Consider the following 12455-nt stretch of genomic DNA (forward strand, 5'->3'; position numbering starts at 1 on the left):
ACGTGAATGCTCATTACGACTAACTCTTGCATTTTGTTATTAATACTTATTATGCACAATTCTTATTAAACGATAAAAAAAAACTAGAAAACATTAAAAATGAAAAAAACGTTAAAACTTGAAAATACGAAAAATGAAAAACTCGAAAAACGTGATGAAATATTTCCATCACGATTTTTTTTTGTTTTTCGTCTTTTTTATTGCATTTTTTTTAAGTTTTTCGTGTTTTTTGTTTTTCTCATTTTTCATTCTATTAATAATTCATTATTATACACATTTCTTTTTTTCTATTAATAATTCATTATTATGCACAGTTCTTTTTTTTCTATTAATAATTCATTATTATGCATATTTAATCGATATTAATAAGTGAATGCGTCAAATATTAAACAATAGAAACTACTAATACAATGTTATATTAAGCAGCGCGTGTGATATGATGAACAAAAGAAGTAATTGTCTTAGTGGTAAGTAGGGTGGAGTGTAGATAGGAGAGCCCAAGTTTGAATCCCACAAGTAGCAGTAAGTGTTTTTTATTGATTTTTATACTCAAAACGACGTAGTTTTGAGTGTTCTCACCTAACAAAGTGTCCTCACTTGATCCCTCCCCTATATATATATATATAATATATATATATATATATATATATATATATATATATATATATATATATAGTTCTAGTTATTTATGTAAACATACATAATGGTTAATAGGATAATGCACTCTTATCAAAAGGGCAAAGACCAAAATTTGAATAGATAGGAACGCCAAGAGTTTCTAACAAGTGAAATACTCACAAATCCAGTAAAAATATTTAGCAAGTACCAAACATGTTATGTTTTTGCGATATCGTTTTATGTGTTAGCTCCTCCAAGCAAAACTTGATGAAACGACAGTAAGAACAATTAGGTAGTCAGCAGAATCCCAGGGGCTATCTATTGTTGTATCATGTAAGACATTCATGGCCAACAAAAAAAAAAAATTGGAAGAAAACTGCATTATCCATACAATATATATTACATCATAGCATGCTAATATCAAGGAGGCAACACCACAGAACTAACCCATCTTAGTTCATTAACACAAGTTAAACCAAAATATCTCCTTGATTGCCAGCAAAAAGAAGATGCCGTCCTTGTGTGCATTATATTACCCTTCGTTTCCGCAAAACTGCCAAGATATAGAACTTTCAGAATATCTACCTTCTTCATATATTTGCTGTTTAACTAACCCCCTCTGATCTTTATCATAAAGAACACTTTTCCTGACAAAAGTTGAAAATGCCAAACCATGCTTCAGTTCAGAGACAGGCATTAAGAGAAGAAATGGGGAGATGTAGAATACTTAAGTGCTGAGGTCTTACAACTAGCTCCAAGCATGCTTGCTTCATTTCTTTTGGACTTCAAAGTGTCCTTGAGGTCTCTTAACTCTCTCCCTTGTCGCTAAAATAAAAATCAACAAACCAATTCGTGAGTGAACTCCAAGCACAAAACGACATAAACAGGGTAATGCATAAAAATAACAAAAGATGAATATATAATTACAACCAGGCAGTACTAGCTCCCAACCTTGTACAAAATTTTCCATTCTAGTTCTGATCTTTCTTGTAACAAGCACCAATCAATAGCCAAATCATATTCAACCGTGTTTGGTTGAGAGCAATGTGAAGTAGAAACAGCTCCTTTCTGCACCAAAAACACATCAAATGGGGTGTGGGAAATAGAAAAGACGACAATCTTCTCTAGGCATACTTTTATACACCTAGTCCTAAGAACCAACAATGAAGAGAAAAGTAAAATGCAAGCTAGAACATTAATGCCAAGCACCTTGCTAAGAAAGGAACTTGGACTTCTCATCCAACAAAAAACAGAACGCCATGTTCGTGATAAGAGTATTATCATAGCCGACATAAAAGAACGGCTAGGTTGGTATGACTGATGAAATTTGACATCAGCAGTTCTGCTAGGTAATTTGATAGGAGAATGTATAGAGGGAATAAAGGTAGGATAGGATATGAAGGGGACACATAATTTTGTTAGAGGAGTTTGTTGACAAGCTGGCTTTAAGGACAGAAATTAGTCATATGCTGACTCTTGTAGGGGCAGTATGGATGTGGGAGAGGATACATCTACAAGTTCTTGAGAGAGAAGAGCCAACACTAAAGATCAATAAAACTCCTCGTTCTTTACACATGGAACACAACACTACTATGAAAACCAGCACATAACTAATAGCAAACCTTAATAGTTGGGTAAATTGCACGAATGGTCACTGAAGTTTAGGGTATGTTCCATAAATATCACCGAACCTCATTCTTTTTCAATAATGGCATTGAACTTCTTTTATTTCAATAAAGTCATTCCGGCCAGCTCAGAAAGAAAAATCCATTCAAGTATGTGATGTGCCAGCCACGTTGAAAATGAATGACTTTTACATGACATCCACCACGTGACAAAAAAAATGCGCTTTTTATTCACTTAACCCAACTGCTTTTGCTACGTGGCAACCAAAAAAAGTAACTTTTCTTTTTTTCCTCACAATGTCATATGTCAAAGCAATAATGACATTTAACTTAAGTATGTGATGTGCCAACCACCTTGAAAATGAATGACTTTTACATGACATCCACCACATGAAAAAAAAATACGCTTTTTATTTACTTAACCCGACTGCTTGAAATTGCTACATGGCAACCAAAAAAGTAAGTTTTCTTTTCTTCCTTACTATGTCCTATGTCAAAGCAACTCCTTTCCAACATGGCTACCGTGTTACTATTCCATCGACTTTTTCTATCCGAATTGGCTGAAATGATTTTATTGAAATAAAAAGGAAAGTTCAATGGCTTCATTGGAGTGAAGTTCGGTGACCTTTGTGAAAAAAAAAACCCCAAACTTAAGTGACCACCGGTGCAACTTACCCCCCCCCCCAACCCACCTCTCCTCAGAGCCCAGCCGGAGGCGGAGGGAGGTGTGCACAAGGTTTGTTCCCCGCCCGCTCTCCTAGGGTCTCCTAGAATCCACCCTGGGAGGGGTAGTTCCAGTTGACCCTCCGCACATAAAGAGGATCTACGAATATTTGAGATCCTAGTTGGGGTTGCTATGCCCCCAAATTTTGAATCCTAGCTCTACAATGAACCGAGCACCAAGTCAACTAAAAACCAAGATCATGCACCCCCTTCATTTCCTCTCGCACCCTTATTCTACTTTGATGTTCTCCATTGTTGCATTTATAGGCTACCTCTGAACGCCTTGACGAAATCATCACAACGAAGTGGAATTTGCAAGCTTATAAACGATAGAATCCCAAATCCAAGATGGAGGAACTACTACGATATGTTACAACATGCTTTGTGTGAACTACTATTATCAAGGCCACGATCTTAACGTAGCTATGTTCATCCACGTAGCAGCTATTGGTTAATATAGTCCATTCGAACTCAATGTGCATGCAAGGAACAATGGAGAGAGAGTGTTATCTTTACCATCTCTCGTTGCATTTGGAGTTTAACTCTATCAATTGAGATATGACCAAAAAATGTCGACTGCAGCCTTCCAGGAAAACTAATGTTCGCAATGCTCCCGACAAGAGGCCTACAAATGAAAACGATTATCAAAAAAGGGGAAAAGAGAAGATGAGCAAAGCTTTTAGTACCATAGAAATAATCGCAAGGCAAAGATTAAAAGTAACAAGAACTCTTCTTGGTCACTTAAATACCTAGTACTTCAACATAATGACTTCAGTCCCCTAGCATGTTATGCCATCATTAAAGATATGTCATACGGTTGATATAAGTTGACATAGCATATATTACATCTCATTCGATGAGGAAGCCAACAAAATGAGCATTATGCATATCGTATAGTTTCAATCAAAGTTTTGGACACTGTATAATTCCAATCGAGCTTCTGAAGACAACGCCCAACCTCTTGAATCAAATCAAAAATGTCATTTAGCTAATTTGGATGAAAAATGTGTGCTTGATGAGCTCAATTCTTTAGGTGCGCATTTGAAATCTGAGATACACCAAAGGAGTCGAGCGCTGATAAGAGCACACTTAATGACCCATGCATGGACATAGTCTTTCATAAGCACAAACTAGCAAAAGAGGCTATGGGAGGGAAACATGGCTCGTAACCCCCCACCCATAGCTCTTATTATGATCTCTAATGCCTTTGACTACATGTAAGAACTCATTTTTCAAATGCCATCACAAAACTTGGCTCTTTCATTAGTAACTTCAAAACTCATGTGTTGCTCTTACATTGGGAAATGATTTCACTACATGGGCTAATGACACCAATACCAGCGAGAATATATTGAGCAAAAATATTGGAAAACGCTTCCCCTAATAATGTTGAGCTCTCCAACTTGAAAATGTTGCCTCCACCAATAAACATGCCTCATAACCCTCCACCCATAGCTCTTATTATGATTTCTAATGTATGCCTACATGTGGGCCTAATGACACCAATACCTGCGAAAATATATTGATCAAAAATATTGGAAAACGCTTCACGCTAATAATGTTGAGCTCTCTACCTTGAAAATGTTGCCTCCACCCATAAGCTTTTGTGGTATATATTACCTCCACCAACCATAAATTCTCTTAATGCCTCGTACCCCTACCACCAATGAGCTCTTTTAAATATATTATTACCTCCATGAACAATAAATTCTATATGGAATAGAATCATAGGCCTCCATCCATGATAACTTGTTAAAAGCTTGTGTTAAAATCCACCTAACCCACATGCCATTGCATTACAAAACCATACTCGTGAGCTCAATAACTCCAACTTGAAGTTTTGAATAACTATACCCAGCATTTGTAACTTGTGAGCTTAACTTTGGAAATATACTATCATCCCTGACCTCTATCGACGGCTAGATCATTTTGAACTACCCTCTGCAACACCATCCATTGTTGTCTTCCACTTCTAACAATAGCAATCTCTTTGCGCTTCAAATCTAAAAAGAACAATCCACAAATCTTTCCATCCACTAGCCTTCAAATCCAACTACATTCATGGTTGATGTTGTTACTCATCGAAGTCTCAAAGTTTAAGGGTAACAGAAAAATGTTAAACCCTAAAGCAAACTATATGGAAATATCCCCATTTGCATGCTTCATCCCAAGGAAAGGCTCTACAAGAGCCAACACTCTATGGATATGGTCTTTTACAAGGATGGTAGCTCCTACCCACTTGTAGGCGCTTCTTACTTGGCACTTCTTACCTGGAGCATCCACACAATCGTTTGCAATTATATATATCTCCATATAGATGCCTCGGAGACTGCTACCATTTATTTCCTTGGTTAAATATTCTAAATCTTTATATTTAGATATTTGCATTTTTCAAAGCCAAAGCCAAAGCCCTTTGCACATCTAATACCTATGTGAGTGCAAGGGAAATGTAAGTTGTCTCTATGAAGCCTTCCTAACATTGTTCAATAGATGGACAAAACAAATATAACTTTTACCTCAAAAAACCTATATAAAAGTTAATCAAAATAAACTAAGTCATCACATAATGTCAAAAGTCATTGGGTATTTAGCTTCACTTACCTCCCATTTGATAGAAAAAGGCAAACTTCATCTAATTTCTGAACAATATTCTCAGCTGCTTGCCTTGTTTTGAATATAACTAAAGCTTGACCTACATCATAAAAATTGTCACAAGGAAATAGGTTAATGCCAAGTTTGCATTCAATTTTTCTTCATACACAAACATGAGCATGTAATAGACATTATTACACATGCAATCTAGTCTTCAAGGGGACGTTTGGTTCGCGCAAAGGTAACGAAATGGAATCCAGAAATGGAAACAAGGAGAAAGAGAAAGGGATGGAATGACCCTAAATTCCATGGTACGTTTGTTTCGGTTCCAGAAATGGAATAAGAGCATCTCCAATGGAGTAAGATGAACCACTCAATATACTCCTTTATTAAACTCTCTCCCATTGGAGTGAGTTTAATATATTGAGCACTTATCAATCGCTCAATGTTTATTGAGCTTTTGCTTTTATATATATATATATATATATATATATATAGATATATAGATATAGATCCATTATGATTAAGTGGTTATAGAGTTTAACCATTGGAGTTAGATAGTTTAATAAAATGAAGTTTACTAAATGGATGATGTGGCATGTATATTGAGTGGTTGTGGGTATGAACTATTGGAGATGCTCTAATATACATCTGATTCCCTATGTGGTTGTTTGGTTCAAAAGAGATAACATTTAAATGTAGAAATTAAAATCAACTACTTCAATCATTAAAATCAAAAGACAGTCAAACAGGGAGAAACTGAAATAAAATTAATCAAATAAAATGCATAAACATTATATCTTAAAAACAAAATAATAAGTGCAAAGGTAAAAAATGATATTAGTCTAGGGATAAAAAAAAAGTATAAATAAGGACCAAAAAGAAAATTAAAAAGTAAAATTTGGTCAAATATTTTCGAGGGAAAAAAAACAAAAATATACAAGTACAATGATCAAAAGTGAAATTAATCCAAGGATAAAAAAAGTAAAAATAAATAAGTATATGTACCAAACCAAAAAAGTAAAAAGTAAAATAAAGACTAAAGTAGAATTTTATGAGGATAGAAGTGCAAGGTAGTAAAGGAAGTGAAAGAGAATAGAAAGCCTTAAGGGGGTTACGCAATGAGATTAGAGGATTTTGGTGTAAACCCAAAAGTTAAAAAGGTAATCCCTTCCCTTCCCTTCCCTTGAAACAAAACTTCAAATCTTGACCAATTTTAGATGAAGCTACCCAATATTCCCTACCTTTGCTAGCCCATTTCTTCCAATGAGTAAAATTTAACACATCTCATAAATCTATAAGAAAAGTAATACTTCATCCGTCCGACAGAGATAGCCCATATTTCTATTTTAGTCCACCTTAACCCCCTCAACTTGCTTATTTGGAACAAACAACCCCCTCAAATAGGTTAATATTTATGATTTTTGGCGTTTTATGCCCTTTTGTTAATGTATATGTACTAGTAGATATTTTGGACATCTTTTATTTCTACTGTAATGTTATGTTCATTGTTTTTTTGGGTTTCGGGGTTATTTATTCCAAATAAGCAACTTGGGAGGTTATTTGTTCCAAATAAGCAAGTTGAAGGGGTTAGTTGTAACGTTTTAAAGCTCAGGGGTCAATTGTTGTTTTTGGACAACTTGAGGGAGTTGGGGATGTATTAGGCCTTTATTAATTTATACTTGAAACTATAAATTGGAAAATAGTCATCATGTATATATAAGGAAAATAATATGTAAAAATTGTACTTAAAGTAGACTATCTTTATGGGAAGGAGGGAGTAATATGATAGCAATAAATGAAGAAATAACAAGTCAATGTGATTGTCACCAGAATAAGGGCTCGAAACAGCAGTACGTTGAATCAGCATCACGGAACAACTTTCTCCAAATGCATGCCAAACAATATCCTGATCCATGGTAATTAAACTACACATAAGTAGGAAAGAAATTTCCAAACCTCAAGCCATGGTGAAAAAAGAAACGATGAGAAAGACTAGATATAATGGAAGATAGATGCCAATCAACAACCACATCTGGAGAATTAGCGTGATAGTATGGAGCACAAGAAGAATTTTAATTACCTGAACTTCTTTAACAGTGTAAGATGGATCCAAATTCTGGAGCAGGACAAGCCTTCCTTGCTCTTGAGCATTCGGTATCCACTCCTTCCAAGCCTAAAGAATAAAATGCAAGGAAAGTTCATCAATGAAGATGAATTACTGAATTTACTTTGTAATGCATCAACCTTCGAAGAATAAAGTGATAAATATGGTATTAAACATGTACCCTTACTCATGCATTGAGTAAAGGGTAGAGAGGAAGGAATGCAACAAAAGGAACATAATTAGCTAATAGAACACACTAAAAAGAGTGGAAAATGAATACTCACGAGTCCATTAAACCATTTGTTTTTGTTTTCCTGCAAACATAGAACAAAACAAGTAATATATAGTCAGCACACATACCATGCCTTACAAATCAATGAACAAAAAGGAAGTAAATATAGGACTCCAATAAGCACGGTCAAATTAAAAAGAAGCAATGTAGATCAAGCAAAAAAACAGAGCAGACCTTCCATTATACACAATGAGAACCAAAAGGAAAATTACTAGCGGACACAAACTAACCTTTTGCACATATCAAGAACAGTTGGGAAAATGTACGACCATATAAGTTATCAAAATAAGGTTCATAAGCCATAAGGAATAGGTATACTTGACATCAGAGGGGTTCACTTTCAGGCACCGCTAGATTCAGGCTTATTGAAATTTCACCTTACTAGTAAGCCTGGATCGAACGATTTGGTAAGACCCTCACCAGGTGAACCCTATTGTACTTGAGCCTCGGGCTCGGCTCGTTAGAAAATTGACGAGCTCGAGCTCGTGAGCTGTTTGCGAGCTTGTTCATGAGCTTTGCTCAGGAGCAGCTCTTTAATTCAGTTCATGAACTTCGTTCACGAACAACTCAGTAATTATGTTTGTTAATTACATTGATTTGAAATTTTTTTAACACAAAACTACGTTGTTTTCCATTCCCCCTCTATAGAAATGTTATTATTAAAAAAATAATCAATCGAAGCTTGCTCACGAGCATGTTCATGAACATTATGAATCGTGCATGCTCACGAGCTTTCAAGCCGAGCTTCGCCGTACTCAAGCTCGGCTCAGCTCATTTACATCCCTAAATAAGTTATCATCTTTAACCATTGGCCTAATACATCACCCGTTCTTTAAATTTGTCCATAAAAGTAGATTGGCTCCCTCAATTTTGTTAGTCTCTCACCAACTCCCTAAACTTGTTTATAAAAGTAGATTAACTCCTTGAACTTTGCAAGTGTCTCACCAGCTCCCTAAACTTGCTTATTCCCTAAACTTGCTTATTTCATAACAACTAACTCTTATAATAGGTTGAAAAGTAGGAGAAGAGAAAAAATTACCTCTTGAATAGATGAAGATGTATTTTTATAATTTAGGTTTAATAAGCTTTTGTAATTAGTTGTTACGGAATAAGCAAGTTTAGGGAGCTGGTGATACGAAATAAACAAGTTCTAGGAGCTGGTAAGCCTTAACCATTTAATGGACCTCATGCTCTAAATATGTTATCCAATACATCGAGCAAGGTATTAACTTTCCTCTTAACCTTGTATGACAACATTCTAATATGATACCAAATTAATTTCATTTTCTTTGCCAAATGGATGAGACAAAAAATAAAAACTTATCACATTGGTGTAAGCAATTAATTGAAGACCTTGCAAAGTAACTTACAACTTCTTCTCTTGGAGTGACTTCAAATGTTTTACTAGACGATCTCTTTACAACATTCGTAGCCTCCGTAGGAGATGCCTTAGGCAACTGATTGTCAACATAGCTCGTAACTTGCTCGTCCAGCTTTGGCTTCTTAGAAGAATTATTCTCACTCCCATGGGAATCCTTCGCACACTCTCGTTTAAATTTCTCTCTAGAAGCAATAAGCATTTGATCTGGCTTGAATTCACCTCCACGGGAATCATGATGCAATTTTTGCACTATTTTCTTCTTAGTTTCATCATACACTTTCTCAGAACCATCTAGTTGTTCTATATTACGTGGTCCCTCATCCACTCTCCCAGAAACCTTCATAGATTTAAGCTTATCATTAACTTTAACAACACTAGAAGAGAACTTACCAACTTCAATTCCACCCATTACCAAATGATCTTTAGACTTTGAAGTGATCTTGCCATATGATGAGCTCTCTCGCCCATTATTATTCATCCTTTTCCCTATATCTACAACAATATTAGGAGCATTTCCTTTTTCAAGTACGGATTTCGATTCCACCCCAAGCTTCAAATCTAAAATCTCTTTATCATTAGATCTTGAATCAATTGTATTAGTTGCAATATTTTTTTGCAGTTCATCAAGCATGGACTCTTCACCTAATTGTCCACCTATATTAGAAGTGTACTTCACTCCCAAAGAAGATTTATGTTTGGCAATTGCACTTTCTTTACCTTTAGAATTTGATTTGCTCTTGCCACCAAATAGACTTTCAGGTGTATGGTCAACCTTAACCATTTCAGCCAACTCGTGATCTTGTGCAAGTGGAGATTTCACGTCAAACACCGGAAATTTAGAATTTGCTCTTTGAATTACTGAAATATCAATTGAACTACGATCGCCATCCACTGACAGAGTTTTGGATTCCCCTAATGTGTTCTCAGGCAAAACTGAAGTTCCATTGGTATGTAAATTATTTTCAAAGGTATCTTTGTGACTATTGACTTTGTTAAACAAAAGCTTGACTGCACCAATTACAGAAACATGGGACATACCAGAAAACAAATCAACCACTAATCAACTAAAAATTATCAACTGTGGGAGAATTGAAGTACAAATAACACATACCATCAACTCCTGCAATTTCATCATTTATCTTCTCTGAGATCACACATCGCCCAACATCAAATGTACGATAAAATATGAAGTCAGCCATTTCCAATTCTTCAATTGAGGGCTGAGGATTTCTACTGTCCTTCGAAATACACACAGCATTGCACTTTCCAGCAATTGCTTCCTGGTTTTGAAAAAAAACCTCCGCCTTAGCATATATTAGAGAGCAACACATATAGAAAAACAGGTCAATTGCTTATACAGATAGTGCAACACATTTATAAAAGGTGGAAAAGTGCCTTTCAATTTAAAAACACATTTCAGTATACAAAAAAAAAAAAAGTACAAGACAATTATAAAAACTATACGAAAAAAACAATATAGAAATTTGATATAAAAAAAGGGTCTCAATTTGCTTAATCAACATATCATAGAATACTATGTTGGAATTGCAATGCAAATATTACAGTAGTAAAATAACATTACCACAGGATTAATATTGGCAAGTCCTGCACCTGTACCAGATGCCAAAAACAATTCATTGGCAGAAGCTGTGTTATCCTGAAGATAATTTGAAATCTCACAAGGGCGGAAAAACCACAAGATTTTCACTTTCTTCGTCTTATCAGAAGTTTCCCATATTTTTATAATTTTACCAATGAAAGGCTCTGGCTCGCTTTCCATATACATATAAACAGAGTCATAAAGCCGATACTCCACACTGTCATACATAAATGATTCGTAAAATTGTACGTCTTTCTTCTTCCCACCAAGTCCTCTCTTTATGCCCCACTTGAATTCAATACTCTCAACTTCATTTTCCTGTACCATACTCTAATACTTATACTGGTTTAACTTCCAAAATGAAAAACCTAAAAAAGGTCAGGAACAAAGAAAAGGCAATTAGTACTGTATATCATTTGCAATTAACCTTGATCAACATTATGAGATAGCTAAAATTATCATGAAAGCGCCAAGTAGTAATTAAGATTGAGACAATCATAAAAGCAATTTTAGGGAAGCAACAGAACTAACTATAATATATGTGATAATTCTTTTCCAGCTAATACACGAAATTGCAGAAGTACGTTGAATAAGTAAATATTTAAACAGCAGGAGCGTGAAACCCTAATTGTATGCACAATAAACTGATAGCGTCAGATTAATTAATAGGAGCAACATCTTACAATATCAGTAACAAAGTCCTTTACTCTCCTTGCTTCACAGACACAATCATAATATCACCACATAACCAAAATTCTCAAGTAATCCAACAAAAACATATGACATAGTTTTCGCCAAATCCGCACGGTAGTGTCATGAAAATCATATGTGGCTCAAAACAAATCATTCAAAAATAAAAATAAAAAGCAATAACGTACCTGACTCGAGTTTCTTTTCCGCAGAAACTATTTTCAACGAAAATAAACTGGAGCGTTTGGGCTCAAACTTTGAAAACAAACAGTAGCGATAAACACCAACGGGAGACAATGAGAATATGAACGAGCAAACACAGATAGCAGTTTCAAAGGGACCAGTGATGTTGCTCTCTTGGGATAAAATCCCTAGCGATTTGGGAGCACAGAGGGGTGCTGTTTCTTTTGTTTTCTCCAAATAACAAAACCCTCATTGTTTTTGTTATATTTATAGGTAAAATGTGCCCCCTCCCTCTATTTTAACTATTTCCAAAATAAATAAATTAATTAATTTTTTAATATATTTAATGAAAAAATATAGTATGAAAGATTTCTCCCTAAAACGAAGGAAGTCTTCAAAAATAAATAAAAGGCTTAATAGGCACCCAACCCTCTAAACTTGTAACTTTTTTTCACGTGGCCCCCTCAACTTAGGGGACAACCTTTCAACTCCCTTAACTCTCCAAAAAATCACATACAACCCCTTTTCACCCCTATGTTCGGTCAAAATATTGACCCGTGTAGAAAACACGCTTGACTATTGACCACACCAATGCCACGTGTCATTTTTGTAACACTTGGATACATTTCACCTCGACGACAACT

The 12455-nt window shown here is 35.2% G+C and overlaps 1 protein-coding gene across 2 annotated transcripts; it reads right to left on the reverse strand.

The window, feature by feature from the left end:
• Positions 1 to 965: 965 nt before the first annotated feature.
• Positions 966 to 12054, reverse strand: LOC136202419 (protein ANTI-SILENCING 1). Of its 2 annotated transcripts, XM_065993025.1 has the most exons (12): positions 11817 to 12054; positions 10921 to 11306; positions 10450 to 10618; positions 9328 to 10346; positions 7950 to 7979; positions 7642 to 7734; positions 7389 to 7467; positions 5568 to 5658; positions 3483 to 3591; positions 1570 to 1686; positions 1365 to 1443; positions 966 to 1265 (listed from the first exon to the last, which is right to left on the reverse strand). In XM_065993025.1, coding segments are annotated over exons 2-12 (2133 nt in total). In that variant the 5' UTR covers positions 11266 to 11306; positions 11817 to 12054; the 3' UTR covers positions 966 to 1263. The 2 variants fall into 2 exon arrangements, 1 of the variants encoding a protein (XP_065849097.1); XR_010674434.1 differs by lacking the exon at positions 3483 to 3591.
• Between the last annotated feature and the right edge of the window lie 401 nt (positions 12055 to 12455).

Source organism: Euphorbia lathyris, chromosome 8 (assembly GCF_963576675.1).
Source record: "Euphorbia lathyris chromosome 8, ddEupLath1.1, whole genome shotgun sequence".
Lineage (NCBI taxonomy): Eukaryota > Viridiplantae > Streptophyta > Magnoliopsida > Malpighiales > Euphorbiaceae > Euphorbia > Euphorbia lathyris.

Excerpts from the sequence above, each read along its gene's own strand:
- LOC136202419 (XM_065993025.1), bottom strand. The coding sequence starts at position 11,265 with ATGGTACAGGAAAATGAAGTTGAGAGTATTGAATTCAAGTGGGGCATA. Across the intron at positions 7,980-9,327 it reads TCACTCCAAGAGAAGAAGTT|GAAAACAAAAACAAATGGTT; the intron begins GTAAGTTACTTT and ends CTATGTTTGCAG. Across the intron at positions 3,592-5,567 it reads CTTTTTCTATCAAATGGGAG|GCCTCTTGTCGGGAGCATTG; the intron begins GTAAGTGAAGCT and ends TTTCATTTGTAG.